At 41.8% G+C, this 23,043-nt stretch overlaps 1 protein-coding gene across 36 annotated transcripts in view; it reads right to left on the bottom strand.

The window, feature by feature from the left end:
• Positions 1–23,043, bottom strand: part of DTNA (dystrobrevin alpha) — a 303,097-nt gene that overhangs the window by 81,737 nt on the left and 198,317 nt on the right. For 26 of the 36 annotated variants that reach the window (XM_073679246.1, XM_073679234.1, XM_073679228.1 and 23 more), the window contains 5 exons: positions 16,104–16,317; positions 8,791–8,876; positions 7,398–7,552; positions 6,320–6,349; positions 2,328–2,433 (listed from right to left, as the gene is read on the bottom strand). In XM_073679246.1, the coding sequence (XP_073535347.1) occupies positions 2,328–2,433; positions 6,320–6,349; positions 7,398–7,552; positions 8,791–8,876; positions 16,104–16,317 (591 nt within the window). The remainder of the gene's footprint in view (positions 1–2,327; positions 2,434–6,319; positions 6,350–7,397; positions 7,553–8,790; positions 8,877–16,103; positions 16,318–23,043) is intronic. The other 10 variants (XM_073679240.1, XM_073679261.1, XM_073679263.1 and 7 more) reach the window with 1 other exon arrangement.

Below are 23,043 nucleotides of genomic sequence, written 5' to 3'. Positions count from 1 at the left end.
TAGAATCCGGATCATATTAACCGGTTCAAATTCACCATCAGACTTAAAAGAATTAAAAGTTCTATTATAATATATATATATATATATATATATATATATATATATATATATATATATATATATATATATATATATATATATATATATATATATATATATATATATACATACACAGTACAGACCAAAAGTTTGGACACACCTTCTCATTTAAAGATTTTCCTGTATTTTCATGACTATGAAAATTGTACATTCACACTGAAGGCATCAAAACTATGAATTAACACATGTGGAATTATATACTTAACAAAAAAGTGTGAAACAACTGAAAATATGTCTTATATTCTAGGTTCTTCAAAGTAGCCACCTTTTGCTTTGATGACTGCTTTGCACACTCTTGGCATTCTCTTGATGAGCTTCAAGAGGTAGTCACCGGAAATGGTTTTCACTTCACAGGTGTGCCCTGTCAGGTTTAATAAGTGGGATTTCTTGCCTTATAAATGGGGCTGGGACCATCAGTTGTGTTGTGCAGAAGTCAGGTGGATACACAGCTGAAAGTCCTACTGAATAGACTGTTAGAATTTGTATTATGGCAAGAAAAAAGCAGCTAAGTAAAGAAAAACGAGTGGCCATCATTACTTTAAGAAATGAAGGTCAGTCAGTCCGAAAAATTGGGAAAACTTTGAAAGTGTCCCCAAGTGCAGTTGCAAAACCATCAAGCGCTACAAAGAAATTGGCTCACATGAGCACCGCCCCAGGAAAGGAAGACCAAGAGTCACCTCTGCTTCTGAGGATAAGTTTATTGGAGTCACCAGCATCAGAAAGCGCAGGTTAACAGCAGCTCAGATTAGAGACCAGGTCAATGCCACACAGAGTTCTAGCAGCAGACACATCTCTTTAACAACTGTTAAGAGGTGACTTTGTGCAGCAGGCCTTCATGGTAAAATAGCTGCTAGGAAACCACTGCTAAGGACAGGCAACAAGCAGAAGAGACTTGTTTGGGCTAAAGAACACAAGGAATGGACATTAGACCAGTGGAAATCTGTGCTTTGGTCTGATGAGTCCATATTTGAGATCTTTGGTTCCAACCACCGTGTCTTTGTGCGACGCAGAAAAGTTGAACGGATGGACTCTACATGCCTGGTTCCCACCGTGAAGCATGGAGGAGGAGGTGTGATGGTGTGGGGGTGCTTTGCTGGTGACACTGTTGGGGATTTATTCAAAATTGAAGGCATACTGAACCAGCATGGCTACTACAGCATCTTGCAGCGGCATGCTATTCCATCAGATTTGCGTTTATTTAGGCCATCATTTATTTTTCAACAGGACAATGACCCCAAACACACCTCCAGGCTGTGTAAGGGCTATTTGACCAAGAAGAAGAGTGATGGGGTGCTAGGCAAGATGACCTGGCCTCCACAGTCACCAGACCTGAACACAATCGAGATGGTTTGGGGTGAGCTGGACAGCAGAGTGAAGGCAAAAGGGCCAACAAGTGCTAAGCATCTCTGAGAACTCCTTCAAGATTATTGGAAGACCATTTCCGGTGACTACCTCTTGAAGCTCATCAAGAGAATGCCAAGAGTGTGCAAAGCAGTCATCAAAGCAAAAGTTGGCTACTTTGAAGAACCTACAATGTAAGACATATTTTCAGTTGTTTCATACTTTTTGTTAAGTATATAATTCCACATGTGTTAATTCTTAGTTTTGATGCCTTCAGTGTGAATGTACAATTTTCATAGTCAAGAAAATACAGAAAAATCTTTAAATGAGGTGTGTCCAAATTTTTGATCTGTACTGTATGTATATATATATATATATATATATATATATATATATATATATATATATATATATATATATATATATATATATATATATATATATACATATATACACACACACACACACACACATACATACACACACACCTTATCCTTAGAACGAGCTATTCCCAATCAGTGGAAGTCTGACTTGTGACATTTGTGTCCCTTTCATGGTTTATCGTATACAGCGCCATCCACTTTCCATTGTAGGATCTGTGCCTCGTCCTGCAGCTCTGTGTGGATCAGTCCCATTAGTGAGTGAGACTGAACTGTAATACCAGGTACAGCCGAGGGAAAAAGTATACAGTTATGTCTGGTAAACAATAATGGTGACATATCACTCAACCTTCAGTCTACTGATCGGTGTGAGTGCCGGAGCCAGACCCCCACTAATCGGTTTCGGTGTTGGGAGTTAGATACTCATAGATCTGATATGGATACTCTATCCTAAGAAAAACATAGAATGTCTACATAGTACAAAGCTTTATTGCAGACTGTACTTACCATTTTCTACATTCGCCAGTCGATGTAGAAGAGGTAACCAGACAAGACACTGAGGTGGTGGGTCAGACATAAGTGTGTCCAAAAATAAATTTAAGCTAACTTTTTTCTGTTTGGATTAAAAACAAAGATGAGAAAAATCACTATTAGCATATACATATAGATTAAATATTAATGAGTAAGACTAATTGCGATGAATGGTATTTACATTATGTCTTGTTATTGGTGTACAATATACAATGTAACAATTTTTATTTCCCTCTCCCCTCTTGCGGATCTGTGCCTTAAGTATGCTATTTTCATAATTGTGCCTAAATGGTTAACTACATGAGGGAAAAACCCTACTGCAACCAGTTAAGAATGGCCACATGACTGTCTACATGAACACTAGATACAAGTAATGCAAACTTAAAGGGGCTGTCCGGTCTAAAATGACAAGTCTGCTGTCACTCTATGTGACTGCAGACATGTGAATCTTAACATAGCGCGTTATGAGGATTCTCTGGTGTCAGCACCAGGAACGGCAGTCACGTACTGGGCACACCGGAAGCAGTCTAGTCAGAAACTGGCCAGAAGTATGCCAGCGCTGACACCGGAGAATCCTCACAGTGCATAGTGAGTGCTATATGAGGATTCACAAGTCTGCAGACACACAGATTGACTGCAGACTTGTCATTTTAGACCAGACAACCCATCTAACCCTTTAGTCTTTACATGAGTTTCAAAAATAATGAAGAACAAAGGCAGAAGAAATACAACTTAAATGGACCGGATCATGAAAAAAAATGATCAACTCCTTAAATATGGCTTTTAGGTTAAATGTGTTAACATTTTTAGCATTTTTTTTTCAATTTTCATTTTCACTACCTAATAGAGTTGAGTGAAAAGATTTTCAGGACCCCATTCCAGCAGCTACATTGGTAAGTTGTGAAGACTGGACCAGTGCAATGTCACACATGCATTGTGCCACAATGATGACGTTGCGTCAGGCCTACTAATTAGAAGAGGTGTCTGTGAAGCCAGCAGGCAGGGCCGGCGTCAGCACCCGGCGCACCCGGGCAAATGCCGGGGCCCTGAGCAGGCAGAGGGGCCCACTGGCGGTCGCGCACCCCGCTGGGCTATGGGCGGAGGAGAGCGGTGTCAGCGCCGCCTTTCTCCGCCGCTTGCTCAGGGCCCCGGCAGCAGGATACTTACCTCTCCCCGTGCCTCCGCAGATCAGCTGTCTTCCTGCTCTGCGCTTCCTGTGACGTGTCAGGTCAGAGGGTGCGGTGATGTCTTTACACCGCGCCCTCCCCTGAGCCGTCACAGGGAGCGCTGAGCGGGAAGACGCCGACAACGCTGGAGTTCGGACCCGAGCAGCAGGCAGCAAGCAGCAGGTGAGGAGAAGGGAGGTGAGTATTTGATTTTTTTTTTTAATGTATGGAGGCATGAGGCAGTAGAGAAGGGGGGGGGCATCCTGCATGGGGCATTATAAAGAGGGGGGGCATCCTGCATGGGGCATTATAAGGTGGGGAACAGCCTGCATGGGGCATTATAAGGGGGGGGGGGCAGCCTGCATGGAGCATTATAAGGAGGGGGGGCAGCCTGTATGGGGCATTATGTGGGGGGTAACAGCCTGCATGGAGCATTAAAAGGGGGGGGGGCTGTATGGGGCATTATGTGGGGGGTAACAGCCTGCATGGAGCATTATAAGGGGGGGACAGCCTGTATGGGGCATTATGTGGGGGGTAACAGCCTGCATGCAGCGTTATAAGGGGACCGGTATCCTGTATGGAGTGTTATAAGGGGACCAGTATCCTGTATGGAGTTTTATAAGGGGACCAGTATCCTGTATGGAGCGTTATATGGGGGCCAGTATTCTGTATGGAGCCTTATATGGGGGGCAGTATTCCGTATGGAGCCTTATATGGGGGGCAGTATTCCGTATGGAGCCTTATATGGGGGCCAGTATTCCGCATGGAGCCTTATATGGGGGCCAGTATTCCGCATGGAGCCTTATATGGTGGCCAGTATTCCGTATGGGGCCTTATATGGGGGCCAGTATTCCGTATGGGGCCTTATATGGGGGCCAGTATTCCTTATGGGGCCTTATATGGGGGCCAGTATTCCGTATGGGGCCTTATATGGGGGCCAGTATTCCGTATGGGGCCTTATATGGGGGCCAGTATTCCGTATGGAGCCTTATATGGGGGCCAGTATTCCGTATGGAGCCTTATATGGGGGCCAGTATTCCGTATGGGGCCTTATATGGGGGCCAGTATTCCGTATGGGGCCTTATATGGGGGCCAGTATTCCTTATGGGGCCTTATATGGGGGCCAGTATTCCGTATGGGGCCTTATATGGGGGCCAGTATTCCGTATGAAGCGTTATATGGGGGCCAGTATTCCGTATGGAGCCTTATATGGGGGCCAGTATTCCGTATGGAGCCTTATATGGGGGCCAGTAAACCGTATGAAGCGTTATATGGGGGCCAGTATTCCGTATGGAGCCTTATATGGGGGCCAGTATTCCGTATGGAGCCTTATATGGGGGCCAGTATTCGGTATGGAGCCTTATATGGGGGCCAGTATTCCGTATGGAGCCTTATATGGGGGCCAGTATTCCGTATGGAGCCTTATATGGGGGCCAGTATTCCGTATGGAGCCTTATATGGGGGCCAGTATTCTGTGTGGAGCGATTCACCGGTTTCTGAGCTATTGTGGAATTTACAATAGATATCACTCATGTAATGTAAGAAGTGAAATCTTTGCATTGTACTATATTATATATATATATTTCTCTGCGGTATCTGTGCATCATGAATCGTGTATGTGTTAAAGGGGCCACTGAGAATCTTTCGCCCGGGCCCCAGAAAAACCTGGAGCCGGCCCTGCCAGCAGGTATGAGATTCGCAAGACTCTGGTCGGGTCGGCCACAGACTACAGTCATGGCCTCTGGACCATGGTCCTGTGAATATTTTTGAACAACTGTACTATTTACAAAACAAAAAAAAGACAAAATGTTGCAGCTTTCACACAGACTACCTAATACTATATACTCACACTTCTTGTATTGTACAGATGACATTTCAGCAGTCTTATTATCATAAGACACATGCAAAAGAAAACAACCTCCTTAATCAGCGCTGCTTTCCTAGATCGAAGACATGCACATGCAATAAGGTGCAACGATGAAGAACTTTTTTTGCAAAGAAGTTCTACGTTGTAGCACGTCACTGTCTTTGGGGAAGCAGGGCCGATTAAGGAGGTAATTTTGTTGTACATGTATCATGACATACCATCCAGAATCCGGTGGGACCCCTGGATGTAGCATCCTGCTACATGATTGATATGCCCTCTGGGTTGTCGTGCACTTAGCACAATGCCATCAGGTTAGCAGCTTACATACACGTTCTATTTTGTTTTTGTCGGGTTAATACCCTTTGTGTACTGGTATCTTTGTTTTTTCTTTTTTAGAATATATTTTATCACAGGCAGGGTTAAGATAAAAGGTGACCCATCTATAACATAGGATCCCCCCATTTAAAATAGGTGATGTCACAAATCACCTCCTCACACTCTTTTCAGTGACATTTGCCCAGATCACAGTTTGCTCAGAAAATACTTGAATGAAAGTTAATAGGGTTAGAGCCAGTCTATTGCCTCTTATGTACATGTGGCTGCTGAAAAGAACAAGATCAATCAGTCTAATATTAGGTTTAGTGGCCAGTGTGAAATTTTAATATAGATCGTGATCTGGAAAATTGAAAAAAAACAAAACAACAAAAAAAAAGCATAAAAACCTGTTTTAAGCAATAGGTCATTTTTATGACATTCCTTCTAACATCAAAACGTAGAATACACTACGCTTGTTCAAAGTAACATTTTTGGGCAAACATTTTTTATGTCATTAGGTGATTTTCTTTGTAAATTGGTGCTATAAACAGTGTATTTCCAAAAAAAAAAACCATCACTTGTCATTATGAAGTGGCCAGCTTAGGGGCTTCTTTACATGCCTGTATCTGAGGTCCATGTTCCATTCCATACTTTTTTGCCAAAACCAGTAACGGATCCCAGCAGGAGGAAACAGGGAAAAAAAACGTAATGATAAAATATTTTATTCAAAAATGAGCCACACACAGGCATGATATGTTCTGTGCACAAACAGTTTTGTACATGACTAACTACTTTGATAAACTTTAATAAATGATTAAACAGAGGATATAACTGTTCTGATGAAAATATTCTCCCTTCAGTAGATCTAGAATGTGCAGATCTCGTTGGCTTTCCATATAAATATTTGCTTCTGGCTAAAAACAGCATTATTTTAAAGGGGGTTGTTCATAGGTCAACCTCTTTAAGGCTAACCAAATTGGCAATTTCTGTAGTCGAAACCACGTGTACGTTTAACATGTAATTACATCTATAACACAGAGTCACTAAAAACTTTGGATCTTTTTATTTATTATTAGACTTTGTTCACACTGATGTTTATAGCCTCCTTTAGGGGTTTAGTCTGCAATTCCGTATCTTTGACTGCAAAGTTTACAGCGCTGTTCTTGCCATTAAAACATACCAGAATGCCCAGTTAGTGCCAGTTTGGATCCATCATAGCATCTATTATAAATAGAAGCCAATGGGCCCGATTCATCAAAGCTTTTATGCCAAAAAAAGTGGTGTAAAAGCTTTGAAAAGCCACAAAATTTTGGTGCAACTCAGAGTTGTGCCTAAACTTTGCAACTTTTGCCATTTTCACGCCAGTTTCTCCCAGCTTTGCCAAAATGGTCGAAGCTAGGTGGGACGGGGTGCAACAAGAACGTGACGCAACAGCTGATCTAATCCATGAAGAGCTGTGGCGTTCCTTACGGCAGAAATATTACTCCAGTCAGGGACTAGTGTAAGATTTCTGGCCTGATGCATGTCACTTGTCAGACGCTCCTAATTCATCAAGAGTCGTGTGCCTCGTATTGAATCAAGAGCGTCCGACTCCTCCATGGCCCCTCATCAAGACCCGCAAGAAAATTGCCAGTCTTGATGAATCAGACCCATTATGTTATAAAGCACCACATAATCATCATGCTGCATTCTTCATACCTGCTGTGAGAAACAAGACCTTGCAGATTGCTCTGTGTAACCAAATGAAGGTCCTTCAAACACAGCGGTTGGCAGTTTCAGCACTTCCTTCAAAAACTGGTCATACTTCTGGTAAACCATGACACCACCTGAATCAGAGATCAGTGAGAAAATGTCTGTAAAAAGAAAAAAAAACAGATTAAAAAGGAAAATAAAGTGTCAACAACATCTTGCTGAAACTCTCCAATACTCATATGTGTTTTTAGCAATTCACTCACAGGTAAGCAAATTTAGCCCACTGGTAATTAAGATTTATTCTTAGTTACTTACATGCAAGATAACAGAGAGTAGAGAAGTACTATTAAAGGGCTTATCCGGGAGTATTTGATTTTTTTTTTTGCTGGTGATTCTGCTGCTTGATGTCAACACAGTAGCTCTTCCTCTTCCGGGCTGCTCCGTTGATGGGACCGATAAGGCACCAGGGAGTCGGTTGTCAATCAACAGTCATGCCCAATCAACAGAGCAGAGCGGAAGAAAAGCTACTGCTCAGCTAACATGTCTGTGACTGCCACTTGTCGGCAGAGATCTGTGCCGGGCACAACAGGCAGGTAGCAAAAACCTGCTTGTTAGTTCTTAGGCCCATAGTTGTCAAATCACACCTTCTTTAAAAGGACTGTCCACCCTCAAATTAACCCCTCCCATAACCCCCACCACTCCCCCGCCCAAAAAAATAGCTTTATCTCAACATGCTAATTAATATTCACCTTACCGATCCATTACAACTCTTGTTCATGGCTCTTCTCTCTTGTCTCCATGCTTCCACATTCAGCATAAAAGGTATGTGACTATCAGTCAATCAGTAGCTGCAGCGGTGTAAAATGCAACACTGCGGCACCTGTGATAGGTTGCAATGGTCACATGTCCATATAGCTGGAACACAATGGTCTGGCCGTACATCATGTTCTCCAGAAATTTGGTGAAACAGTGTCGCATTTTAAAGGGGTTTTTCAATAGATCTTGTTATAATAACTTCCACAATTGGATGTGTTTAAATAAAATGTTCCTGTGCTGAGATAATCTTATAAATGTGCCCCTGCTGTGTACTGTGTAATGGCTGTGTCTGACCGTACAGGAATAAGGTCTGATCATACATCTACTGGGTAGGAGAAGACGCAAAAAAGTATACAGCCAGGACAGCATGGGATCATAAATTATTCTTTTTGTGGGATAAAACATTTCCCTGACCGTTTCTAAAAAATGTTTTACTCCTGTTTTGTTCACGGGACCCCTTTAAGTCACATCCTTATGAATGAAGCCATGCACCATTCCTGTTTGCCCACCTCATCCTTTTCAAACATGCAATAAAAAGTGTCTTAAACACATAATAAATGAAGAATGTAAAGCATAGACTTACATCTCAATTTGTCCATAATTTTCCCCCCACACAGTGTCGCCAATGCCATTTTGACAGCAAAAACTGTGATCTTACCATGTCCTTCCCTGTACAATGGAAAGAAATGAAAAACAAAAATAATAGAAATGCATCATTTTAATAGTGAGCTCTTTCAGTATAAGATTAATATAATTGTTTTTAAAACATACAAATGAGGGGTGAGCATATACAGTTGTGCTCAAAAGTTTACATACCCCATTTCTTAATACAGTGTATTGCCCCCTCTAACATCAATGACAGCTTGAAGTCTTTTGTGGTAGTTGTGGATGAGGTTCTTTAATTTCTCAGATGGTAAAGCAGCCCATTATTCTTGGCAAAAAGCCTCCAGTTCCTGTAAATTCCTGGGCTGTCTAGCATGAACTGCGAGCTTGAGATCTCCCCAGAGTGGCTTAATGATATTGAGGATAGGAGACTGAGATGGCCACTCCAGAACCTTCACTTTGTTCTGCTGTAGCCAATGACAGGTTGACTTGGCCTTGTGTTTTTGGATCGTTGTCATGTTGGAACGTCCAAGTACGTCCCATGCGCAGCTTCCGGGCTAATGAGTGCACATTTGCCTCCAGTATTTGCTGATAACGTGCTACATTCATCTTTCCTTCAACTTTTACAAAGTTTCCTGTGCCTTTGTAGCTCACACATCCCCAAAACATCAGCGATCCAACTCCATGCTTTACTGTAGGAATGGTGTTCCTTTCATCATAGGCCTTGTTGACCTCTCTCCAAATGTAACGTTTATGGTTGTGGCCAAAAAGTTTTATTTTGGTCTCATCACTCCAAATTACCTTGTTCCAGAAGTTTTGAGGCTTGTCTCTGTGCTGTTTGGCGTATTGTAGGTGAGATACTTTGTGGCATTTGCGCAGTAATGGCTTTCTTCTGGCGACTCGACCATGCAGCCTATTTTTCTTCAAGAGCCTCCTTATGAGCCATGTTGAAACACCCACACCGTTAGTTTTCAAGAGTCCTGAATTTCAGCTGATGTTATTTGTGGGTTTTTCTTTGCATGTCGAACAATTTTCCTGGCAGTTGTATCCGAAATATTTGTTGGTCTACCTAACCGTGGTTTGTTTTTTACAGAGCCCCAGATTTTCCATTTGTTAATCACAGTCTGAACGCTGCTGACTGGCATTATCAATTCCTTGGATATTTATCTGTATCCCTTTCCTGTGTTATACAATTCAACTACCTTTTCCCGAAGATCCGTTGACAATTCTTTTGCTTTCCCCATGACTTACAATCCAGAAACGTCAGTGGCTGGATGAAAGATGCAAGAGTCTGTCTGGATCCCAGAAACTCACTCAGCTTTTATGCACACACACTGATTACAAGCAAACAGGTCACATGTGAGGATGTTACCTTTAGTAGCCATTCAAACCCATGTGTGTCAAATTCTGTGCATGTTATCAGGCCAAAACCACCAGGGTAAGTCAACTTTTGATCAGGGTCATTTGGATGTTTTTGGTTGTCATTAGGATTTAAAAAGAGAAAACACAGTAGTTTGACTATAAATGGCTTCACCCAACCAATAACCATGAGTGGAAAAAAAGTTTTTTTGTTATCATTCATATTCTCTGAAACAAGGCCAAGAAAGGAAAAATTTTGCCGGAGTATGTAAACTTTTGAGCACAACTGTAGCTGACCTGTGGGCAACAGAAACTTAGTCAATTCATATGCTAGTCCAATGCTGCATATGTGGCCAGGACTGAATGCTTGACGGATTACAGCTGATTTAGTTGGTATAAGGGATTATCCGTTTCACCAATAATCGCTCCACAAATAGTTATTGCTTTGAGGTAACAAAATACCTACTCATTTATGCCCCTGCCTTTCTTGCACCACTTTTCCACTGCTCCCCATGTTTCTTTTGTTCACCGGTGACAGCTGCAGCTAATCACTGCCTTTAGCGGTGGTGTTGATGTAGACAGCAGGAACTAAGAGGTGGTAACAGGGGCTTCAATGGGTAAGTAACTCTTTTATTGAGATATTCAAGCATCACCTATGCCTTGGCCTTAAGGTTGTGTGAAAAGACAACCTTTCTTAGAAGCCACTCCATTTTCTATAGAACAACAATTGCTGGCTTCCTGAGACAACAGTCAATTGTTATAAAGAGATTCTCTAGTAGACCACATCTTGCAGTTATGAATATAGCATACTTGGAGTCTATAGGACAACTACAAAGAAACCATATCATCCGCCAGGAAACCTCCTGAAGCAAAATACCAAATTATAACCCTTTCCCAAATACAATAGAAATATACACAATATAAACAAACACACACTCATACATACATTTCACAGTCGTGTCCAAAGATTTTGAGACTGACACAAATTTTGGTTTTTACAAAGGTTGCTTCGTCAACTTTTATAACAGTAATTTGCATTAACTCTAGATTGATCAGATGAATTGAAAAAAATTGCAAAGTCATTCTTTGCCAAGAAGATTAACAATCTCCAAAACTCTATTAAAAACTGATTTTCAGTCACTTTGCAAAATTTTCTGCTCGCATCATCTCAGTTACCTTCTAGTTAGCTCAGTAGAAAATATTAACAAGGACAAGGCTTCTGATATCACTCTGTGATAGACAGACTGGTTGCTTTAAAGGGGGGCTGGTTCTTGAAATTGTTCTTTTCTGCTGTTAACCATTTTTTACTTCCAAGGTAACACATACATGATTTGCATCAGAATGGTTTTACAGGCAAGGAAATGGCTGCTTCTAAGATTGTCTCTCAATCAAACAATTATCAGATCATTAACAACTTCAAAAAGAGAGGTTCAATTGTTGTGAAGAAGGCTTCAAGAAAGTTCAAAAAGGTTCAAGTGCCAGGAACGAGTCCTTAAGGAGATTCAACTATGGGATTGGCTTAAAGCAAACCTGTCATCAGGATTTTGCTAAGTAAACTACAGACAGTGTCAGGTTGGTGCTGTTACACTGATTAAAATGATGCCTGGGTTGAAGAAATCCGACTTGTGGTTGTTGTTTAATCTGTGTTTGCAGTTTTAAGTTAAAGAAATGCTTGTGCTTCGGGTCGGGCCTGTGGGCGGATCTTTTTTGGTGCTTGGGCCTCATCGTCATCATTCTGGGGTGAATTGACAAGTCACTGAACCTTCAGTGACCTGCCTCCTATTTTAAATACTGTGCCTGCGCATTTAATATTGTGGTCGTCAAAAAAAATTTGGCTCCAAAAAAATGGCGGTGGCACATGCGCAGTAGCATTTAATGGGAAGCGATGCTTTCAATCTGCACATGCGCCGCCCAATGTGTTCTGAGGACAAGTGCGGAAGTGCGCACAAGAGGAGGAAATTGAAGCCGCTGAACATAGCAATGCAGTGCACACAGGAGATTTGGTATACGCACTGATAAATAATGAGTTCAACCCCACTGTGCCACCAATGTATTAAAATATATCATGAATATTAATTTTCTGGCTGGCTACTTAGTTAGATAGGAATGGGGTAAGATAGTGTATGTATATATACATAGGGATATTTTGTATAGGATTCATCAGACACTAAATAGCATGGTGAAGGTAGTTAGTGAAGATAGAGATTAGAAATCAGCTAAATAAGCTGATACAAGATAATGAAGAGTTTGACAGGTATATTGATTGGTAGCTAAATAGTTAGATATTCATTAGGTTGATATATGCTCTATCCATCTAGACAGAGCACCAAAAAAAGACCCTGCCCACAGGCCCGCCCCGGTGCACGAGCATCTCATTAACTCAAAACTGCAAACACAGATTAAACAAGAACCACAAGTCGGATTTCTTCAGCCCAGGAATCATTTTAATCAGTGTAAGAGTGCCAACCAGACAATGCCTGTAGTTTACTTAGCAAAATCCTCATGACAGGTTCGCTTTAAAACCAGTACAGAGCTTTCTCAGGAATGGCAACAGGCAGGTAGGTGTCAGTGCATCTGGATGTACAGTGAGGTAAAGGCTTTTGGAGGCTGATCTGGTGTCGAGAAGAGCAGCAAAGAAGTCACTTCTCTCCAAGAAAAACAATAAGGACGGACTGACATTCTGTAAGACGTACATGGACTGTACTGCACAGGACTGGGATAAAGTTATCTACTATGATGAAGCCCCCTTCAGACTGTTTGAAAATTATTGTCAACAGTAGAGCATCCAAAGACCATTCATGTATGGGGTAGCCTTTCATCTAAGAGAGTGGGCTCACTCACTATTTTGCCTTAAAAAACTGCCAAAAATAAGTAATGGTATCTAAACATCCTCCAAACGATCCATTAGAAATTTGATGATGAGCAATGCTTTTTTCAGTATGATGGAGTTCCATGTCAAAAGGCAAAAGTGACAATTAAGTGGATTGGTGAACAAAGCATTGAAATTTTGAGTCCATGGCCAGGAAACTCTCCAGATCTCATTCCTATTGAGAACCTGTGGTCAATCATCAAAAAGTGGATGTACAAGCAAAAACACAGTAATTGCCTAGAAGCCGATATCCAGCATGTCAGGGCAAACTGTAGAAGTCTTGAAAAATAAGGGTCAACTCTGTAAATGTTGAGTCTTTGCATAAACTTGATGTATTTGTCAACAAGAGTTAAAAACGTATCAAAAGCTTATAAATTCATGTAACATACCTGGCGGCGTCCTTGCATGGTGGTCCATCTCCCACTGTGCAAGAGGGCGCACTTGATCTCCTGTCCAGAATGTCTCTCTGGCTTCCCTCCATGCTGTCTGTTTGTGTCTGTTTCTGCTGCTTAAGGGCGGCGCCCGATCACTTCCTGCCTTTTGTACCTGCTGTGGGTCACACCCCTTGTGCGTCCTCAGCCTATTGCTGTCTGTCACTTGGTATATAGCTCAGCAGCTCCCTTCTATCCCTGCCTGAGCATAGTGTTTCCTTCAGTGTGTGCTTGCACTCTGAAGGTGCCAGGTCCCGTCTCTTGTCTCCTGCCTTTTGTATCAGTTCCCGTGTCTGAACTGAGTCCTGTATGTCTCCTGCTTTGCGGTATCAGCTCCCGTGTCTGAACTGTGTCCTGTATGTCTCCTGCTTTGCGGTATCAGCTCCCGTGTCTGAACTGAGTCCTGTATGTCTCCTGCTTTGCGGTATCAGCTCCCGTGTCTGAACTGAGTCCTGTATGTCTCCTGCTTTGCGGTATCAGCTCCCGTGTCTGAACTGAGTCCTGTATGTCTCCTGCTTTGCGGTATCAGCTCCCGTGTCTGAACTGAGTCCTTTCTGTGCTCTCTTGTCTGTCCTGTCTGAACACGCTCCTAGCCTGTTCCTCTCGCCTTCTAGTGGCCGATTTCCTAGACCCGCTCCTGTGTCTGGTCTGTCCTGTCTGAACACGCTCCTTGCCTGTTCGTTCCGCCTCTCTGGGGGCCGTATTCCCAGACCCGCTCCTGTATCCCTCTGCAGTGTCGGTCTCCTCCGTTCACTCAGTTCCAGTCTGAACTCTCTCCTGTCCTTTACCTGTTTTTGCCTCTATGTCCGTTCCCTTCCTTTTTCTGCAGAGTCTGAACTCGTACCTAACTCCTGCTTGTTGTCTCTGCAAGTACTGTGTGAGTATCTGGCTCTGTCTTTCCCTTCCTGTCTGTTCCGTGTGAACAGAGCCCTGTCCTCCCTGCTCAGCCTTGTCTGCACTCTAGCTGTGCTTGCCTGTAACCCTCTGCCTGTATTGTTCCTGAGTCCCGGTGTGTACTGGGTCCTATCCCGCCTGTGTTCCTACCTGCTAGTGCCTCCCTGTCTGCACTCTAGCTGTGCTTGTCTTTACCCGCCTGCCTGCATACCAGTCGTGCCTGCCTATACCCACCAGTCTGTGTGCCAGCCTACCTGCCTGTTCCTGTATTCCCCTGTGTGGGTCAACAGCCGTGTCCGGGGTCTGTCCTGGAGTAGCACCTGGTCCCTCTGCTCGGTTCCTCCTTGGTGCACTGGCGTCGTATGCCGTCGTGCGACCCTGGTCGGATCGGGTGAATACTTAGTCACGCCCCTCCAGGCATTCACTCTCCGGCACGGTCCAGTGGAATCACTACCAATCACACGCACACGCCGCTTAGCCCGGGCGTGTGCATAACAATTCACATCAGTAATAATAGAGACTGACAATTAAAAGAGGTTAAAACACTAAAGCAGCAGACTTTGTGAAAACCAAAATTTCAGTTAGTTTTAAAATGTTTGTCAACAACCCTATATATACACAATGTGTGTGAATATAATGTAATATAATATAATTAGACAAATTAAATACTTTCCTCTCCAATGCCGCTAAAAAAGCTATAGCCCAGAGAGAGAAAGACAGAAGTCAGCTGAATTTGGGCTCTCCACTTTCACCCTATTTTTATGGCTTTGTGAGACTTTCTGCTTCAAAGTCTTTACCAATGTGTGGGGGAGAGTGTGCAACAAGTAACACAAAGATGTGTGCTGCTCTCTTACTTCATGTAGGATGTTATTATATAACACTGAATGTAAGAATGTGTCATGGAACAGCAGGAGGATAGAAGCAGCTGATGTAAATCTTACAGCCTTCTTCCGTGTGGCTTGGCTGGTGACGGGCCTGTACAGTTTATAGTAAAGGACTCAGAATAATCCTGTATTATATACTGTACTACCTATGTACAGTATATTGTAAGAGACCCTTGTATAAGCAAATAAACTCTTTAGAAACAGCAATGTTCACTCTCCTACTGCAGATTAACCCTTTAGAAGCAGCTATATTCTCTTCCTTTAGCAAAGTTGCAAAACAAAGGGGATTTTATTACATGGTTAATAAATAATATTTTGTATGAAAGCTCATGGCTGTAGGAGGGGTACATTTTGTATTTCACTGATTTCTAATACTTTGGGATGCACTGGTGAAATAATTTACCATGTTTGTTAATCTGCTTAGTGGAAATATTGAGGAAAATAGGTGAATCAATCGCTAATATTGATTGTATTCTATGGACCAGTGAGTTGACAAAACAGTCAAATTGAGGAGTCCAACCTAAAGCCTGCAGATCTGAGTACAGGCTCCATTTCCATTCAGAGGCTATATAGAATCACATGTTCCCCCTGATGGTTGGCATCTCCTAAGGAAGAGCATCTCACAAGATTTGGTGCTACTGCTTACTCAAAAAAAAATAAAGTAAAATCTGCTTCCCTGTATTAGAAGTGTCTTAGCATGTAATTTCTGCCACTTGCATTTTTCTAAGAACTGTTAAATTGTTTTTAAGATGATAACTTTCCTTATTGAAACCAAATGGTCCCTATTCAGTTAGCAGCTCCCACGTTCACAGATTATTATACATCCTCTAGATTTATACAGCAGAGAAATACTTACGGGTCATAGGCTGCCAACAAGAAGTTTAACAACAAGCCGATCGACTGTTCTACATTAATTTGATGAGTTGTAGGCATCCGCTTATTGAGCTGATAAAATATAGTTGATAAAACAGCTTCCAGACGTGCCACGTTCAGTTCTACATTAGGATCCAGATTGTTAAGTGAATTTTCTCGGAGTGCTTCAATAATGTTCCATATATCTACCAGATGTACTGAATGGAAATATACAGTAAGTAAGAAAAGTTTAGGACACTTGTTGGAATTATATGTAATAGACTGACAAGACATCTCCATGCAGCTCAAAATATTATTACGAGAAAAATTGAGTATTATATGTACTCCTTGAATACAAAGTACATCTATATTCATAGTATACTCCTTGTTTTGTTCACATTATGTCCTGGTCAGAACAATTCCTTTCTGTTGGCTGCTACATGTTAACATCTGTCTTACAGTTGTGCTAAATAAGCAAGGGTGCCAATGTTGGTTATAAATAAAAAAGATTATATTATTGTTATAAATAAGCGAAGATCTTCTGAAATACGGTAAGTGGATATTTTCCACATCTGCATTAGAATTTTTAATAGCATGTCCAAATACATTCAACAAAAGTTGACCATACATGTGGTTATTTAAAAAAAAAAGAAGAAGAAAGAGTTAAAAAGGCATAGACCAGATTAAAGGCACCCTTCCCCTAATTGTTTGCCCAACCTTTGGCAACAATGGCAACCTTCACATGTTCTTTTTTGTAGCCCTCTGTGAGCTTCTTGCACTTTTCTTCTGGTTGTTTCTTCTAATACAATTCTCTCAAGTCCCAGAATGTTTGCAGTTAATTTTCCTAAAAGCAGATTTAAACTCTTTTCTAAGGATTGCGAACTGGGATCATTGCTGACCATTTTAAAATAGTCAATTTTTTTCCTTCTTTACCATTCTTTTGTTCTTTAGGATTTGTGCTTTTGGTCATTATTTCACTGTAGGACCCATATTGTCCGACTCAAAGCTAGTTTTCTAAAAGTGCATTTACACTGCAAGATTATCGTGAATGAGTATTCTTAAGAACTCTCATTCACAATAATCTTGCAGTCTAAACAGATCGTCAATAACCCAATGAACAAGCAAAACGTTTGTTCACCAGGTGAAATTATCTTTTGATTTTCACAAAAAAATAAATAATCTTTTTAGGCAACTCCTCATCCTGTGTAAACATGACTCGCACTGCCGATAACAATGAAAGTCTATGCGCTTTGAATAATCTATTACACATCGTTAGAGAGCACATCCTTAAAGGGGTTGTTCACTACTATTAATAACTGGCCAATCTATTTTTTATTTTCAACATAAGTATCTTTGTAAATACCTTGCGCTGCTGTTTCTGCCTGTGAGCGGCGCTATCACGGACTGCTCACAGGGATCACGTGACCCCCGGCTGCAGCCGACTCCGACATCCGCTGATGTCACATCAGGTTCCGGATGCAGCCGAGGGTGACTCACTGCTGCGTTCCACGGTGGATGCTGGGCTGTGGGCGGGGTTACTCAGCATCCACCGCGCGCTCTCCCTCTCTCCATTCATTGGGAAAGCGCGCGGTGGATGCTGGGTGTGACGCGAGGGGGTAACCCCGCCCACAGCCCAGCATCCACCACGGGGACCGCGTCACTGATGTCATGCCTCACTTGACGTGACATCAGCAGGGGTCATGTAATGCCTGTGAGTGGCCAGTGACAGGCGCCGCTCACAGGCTGTAACAGCAAAGCAAGGTATTTACAAAGACACTTATTTTCATCACAAAAATAGATTGGCCAATTATTAATAGTACTGGACAACCCATTTAAACGGGGGCTGTCTGTGTAGACAGGCTATTAAACAACTGCCATTCAGTAAATATTAACCATTCAATGGTTGTTTAATGCTGCCAAATCAGGTAATGTATACCCACTTTTACACCAAAATACTCTGATAATCCTTCTCAGTGCTCCTGGAACATGTTCAAGGCCTCCAATCCCAGAGACAACAGAGCAGCGCCCAAGCAATATTGATCCCCCACCATTGTTTACCGTACTAATACGCATTTTTCTTTGTGGGCATAGTCTGTATAAACACAACAAGGAAATGGGTTGCCAAAGAGATCTAGTTTAGTTTCACCGGTCCGCAGAACATTTTTCCAGAATAAAGCTTTTTTATCCAGTGTGTGGTGAATGATGCTCTTTTGAAACCATATGAAAACTCCACCTAAGCTAGCAATTCTTCGGAAATTGTATATGCCTTTGTATTTGGCAAGTTGATCTTTGAATGTTGTACGTGATTTCTTTTAAGCCAAATTTTATAGAATTATTTAATCAATTATCCTCTTTCCACCATAATTCACTAGATGTTCATTTTGCTTTTCTAATCTTAACCGGTAGGCAATACATGGTCATTGATGTATTTTGGAACAATGTGATCTATAAGTAATAACAATACCAAATATAATGTATAAATATACAAGCGTAGCAATACCAAATATATGCTAAATATCTGTGCACTCAGCATGTACAGAAGTAGCCATGTTTACCCCAACACAGCTCTGGAATATCTCGGAACAAACAAAAAGTGTTGTTTGACACCTTACATGACACCTCAGGCAATGACTTGTGCAATGTTAGTTTATCGTAATCCTCTTAAGTGAGGTAACCTTATTTGATAAGTTATCAAGAAGGTCATCTCCATCTATCTCTGCCCTTCTCTGACTATTGAGCCAGAGCTGTCAATCAAAGAAAAGGGGGGTGGAGACTGAGGGAAAACAAGCCTGTGGGATGAGGTATTTAAATGACTGGCCCCGCCATGAAGCACCGAGCAGTGGGACTTGGGTTAAACATTCATTCTGAGCGGACAGAGGGCCTTTCATGGAAATGCCATCATGACAGGCACAGCAGACGACCGGCCACCATGGTAAACCATCGGAACCCAGCAATTGCATTTTTGGGGGATGGTCATGTATGTACAATGGCGTGCCAATATTGACAAGAGCATTTCAGAAGTTAACAGCAGTGAGTAGAGCTCAGCTCCTTTTGCAGTTGCTAGAGGCAGATGATGACTGAATAATAGCCACCATCTGTTGACAATAAGGCAGCCTCAATTTTTGAGCCTGTTTTAAAGACAAGGAAAAAACATATGACGTACCAGGACGTCTTATGTCGAGAAGGGATTAAATGACCGCTGATCAGCAAACAAGGACCTGATTGGTGGTCGTTTAATGCCGTCAGGTGTTAATGCACTTTTACATTATCAGGATAAAAGTATGTCCTGCATGCTGTCAGCACACAGTACAGTGTGAGGCTGTAGAGACATGCCAGCCAAATTGACAAAGAGAATGGCAACACATTTTTGGGTCCCTTTATTCATATATTTCTAGGAGGAATAATATAGAACATTACAATTCAGAAAATGCTCCAGAACTGTTATTTGCAATGGATATCATTGCGGAAAAAAACGCAGCACTACCAATTATTTTGCGGAAGTGCTGCGTTTTCGCCGCCATTGACTTGCATTGAAACGCATGGATTACTCATCACTGCATATGTAGATGCGCATTCCACGCGTTTCAATGTGCGGATGGTACCCGGGTTTAGAGGAGAGGAGACTCTCCTCCGGACCCTGGGTACCATAGAACCTGTGAAAAAAAGAATAAAATAAAAAATAAATGTTATATTTACCTTCTGATGGCCCCCGCTGCGCTCGTCCTCCCATGCCGGCAAATCGCAATGGACTGAAGGACCTGCGCTGACGTCATAGTCATGTGACGGGTCACGCGATGCTGACGTCGGCAGGCCCTTCAGTGTACTGCAAACTGCCGGCAGTCAGCACCGAGCGAAGCAAGACTGCGGGGGCCATCGGAAGACAAGTATAGATTTATTTTTTCCATTCTTTACGGTCACAGTATATAAATCCATGCCGGTTGCATGGATTTGTATAGTGTGACCAAGTTGTCAAGCACTTTCCAAGTGATGCTAAAATCGCTTGGAAAGCGCTTGTCAACCCGCATGCGGAAATGCATGTGAAGAACGCTTCACATCCGCATGTCCCCGGCAGGAAAACGCATGTACAATCCGCATAAGTTTTTTCTGCCAGGGAGATGCAGAAACGCTCAGGAAAAATCCGGAGCATTTCTGCATCGTGGGCACATAGCCTTACATGTATTTTCTAAAACAGATGCCAGGGGTAGTGACAGCTCCTCCTCAAATGTTATTTTAAATGCAATTTGAAATGCCAATGGTTTAAGAATAGCATAGGTCTTAATGAAATGATAAATAAGTATTATAATATTAATGCCCAAAGGGTGCTAATAGTGTATTTTTATAAAAATTTACATACCGAGCATATTGGAAGAGGAATCATGACCTATGAATTAAAGGGGTCATTAGCTAATTAGCCTGTATGACAGAAAGCTTTGTAGGAGGTAGAATATAGAAAATCTATTTGAAAAGCTAAATCTATTATTTCTATTCTACCAACCATTGAGTGGGCAGGCAAATTATTAAAATCCAACACGGCTAGTTGGGTCATTATCAGCTGGTAACTGCAATTGAAGTACATAGTAACAGCTGTTGTTGCCTTAATTAAGTACCCCCCATGTCTTGTCATTGCTTTCTCCTATTCCTATAATTTACTGGTATAAATTGACTAAAATACAGTACGTGGTCATACTCGAATCTATTACTGACCGACCGTGTTTCTCCATGCACCCTACACCTTTCTAGAGTATGAAACACGTCTTACTAATAGCAAAACAATAAAATAGCACAAGAGTGGGCACTGATCTACTGAACGTTTTACCACTACTTTCCTGCCAATCCCACTGCTTTCCACCAAATATTTAGAATGTGATATTTACCATTTATCTTTAAATTTTTCACTCTTTGTTTCATTGCAGCCATTTGGTAAATTCTAAAAATTTCATTTTTTTTTCTTATTAAAGTACACTCTGCACCCCATCTTGACTTAAAAAAAAAATAAAATGTAGAATTTTTACAAATTTATTAAAAAAGAAAAACTGAAATATCACATGGTCATAAGTATTCAGACCCTTTGCTCAGTATTGAGTCGAAGTACCGCAATGAGTCTTCTTGGGAATGATTCAACAAGTTTTTCACACATGGATTTGGGGATCCTCTGCCATTCTCCCTTGCAGATCCTCTCCAGTTCTGTCAGGTTGGATGGTGAACGTTGGTGCACAGCCATTTTCAGGTCTCTTCAGAGATGCTCAATTGGGTTTAGGTCACAGAATTGTTGTGAAGCCACTCCTTTGTTATTTTAGCTGTGTGCTTAGGGCCATTGTCTTGTTGGAAGGTGAACCTTTGGCCAAGTCTGAGGTCCAGAGCACTATGGAAGAGGTTTTCATCTAGGATATCTCTGTACTTGGCAGCATTCATGTTTCCTTCAATTGCAACCAGTCGTCCTGTCCCTGCAGCTGAAAAACACCCCCATAGCATGATGCTGCCACCACCATGTTTCACTGTTAGGATTGTATTGGGCAGGTGATGAGCAGTGCCTGGTTTTCTCCACACATACCGCTTAGAATTATCACCAAAAATTCTATCTTCGTCTGATCAGACCAGAGAATCTTATTTCTCTTAGTCTGGGGGTCCTTCATGTGTTTTTGAGCAAACTATGTGGACTTTCATAAGTCTTGCACTGACGAGAGGCTTCTGTCGGGCCACTCTGCCATAAAGGCCCGACTGGTGGAGAGCTGCAGTAATAGTTGACTTTGTGGAACTTTCTCCCATCTCCCTACTGCATCTCTGGAGCTCAGCCACAGTGATCTTGGGGTTCTTCTTTCTTCTTCTCTCTCGCCAAGGCTCTTCTCCCACAATTGCTCAGTTTGTCTGGACGACCAGGTCTAGGAAGACTTCTGGTGGTCCCAAACTTCTTCCATTTTAGGATTATGGAGGACACTGTGCTCTTAGGAACCTTGAGTAATGCAGAAATTCTTTTCTAACACCTTGGCCAGATCTGTGCCTTGCCACAATTCTGTCTCTGAGCTCCTTTGAGCTCATGATTCTCATTTAGTCTGGCATGCACTGTGAGCTGTGAGGTCTTATATAGACAGGTGTGTGCCTTTCCAAATCAAGCCCTATCAGTTTAATTAAACACAGCTGGACTTCAATGAAGGAGTAGAACCATCTCAAGGAGGATCACAAGGAAATGGACAGCATGTGACTTAAATAAGAGTGTCTGAGCAAAGGGTCTGAATACTTCTGACCATGTGATATTTCAGTTTTTCTTTTTTTAATAAATTTGCAAAAATGTCTACATTTCTGTTTTATTTCAGTCAAGATGGGGTGCAGAGAGTACTTTAATGAGAAAAAAATGAACGTTTTAGAATTTACCAAATGGCTGCAATGAAACAAAGAGTTAAAAAGTGAATACTGTCCGTACCCACTGTAGGTAAAAAGCATAAATGTAACACAAATGCAAAGTGTGAAATGCACATTGGGTATGTTTGGTTGGCGAGCTGTTTCTATTCTAATGCTACTATTATATGTACTCTGTTTGATCAGGGTTTCATTATTCCATTCGCTCTCCTGCTTACATTTTATGCATAACCGATTCTGCATAACTTATTAACTATTACCATATTTTATGGGTAGATTTATTTCTTATATATTGTCCCACTGATATGACCAGTGCAATATCAATTATGGGGGTTTCGCTGTCAGTCCACCCACCAGTATGTCCTTGTGTCTGTTGTGCTTGACATATTTACTTTTTTTGTTTTTTTTACTTATATTCAATAACAGCCAATTTAAACTTCTCTGCAACTATTTTGTTTCCTGCATGTTTAGCTTTTTTTTGGGTGGAGATAGATGGAAACCAAGCAGGTAGGAAGGTGTATATAAATGATTGGCCTCGTCATTAAGCACCGAGCGCCTGTGCTTGGTTTCAGCAGTCATACTGTGCTGTC

Source organism: Phyllobates terribilis, unplaced genomic scaffold, assembly GCF_046119375.1.
Source record: "Phyllobates terribilis strain yellow unplaced genomic scaffold, ASM4611937v1 Scaffold_4__5_contigs__length_816908805, whole genome shotgun sequence".
Taxonomy (NCBI): Eukaryota; Metazoa; Chordata; class Amphibia; order Anura; family Dendrobatidae; genus Phyllobates; species Phyllobates terribilis.
The sequence above is the reverse complement of the archived record's forward strand: the minus strand, read 5'-3'. Positions and strand labels throughout refer to the sequence as shown.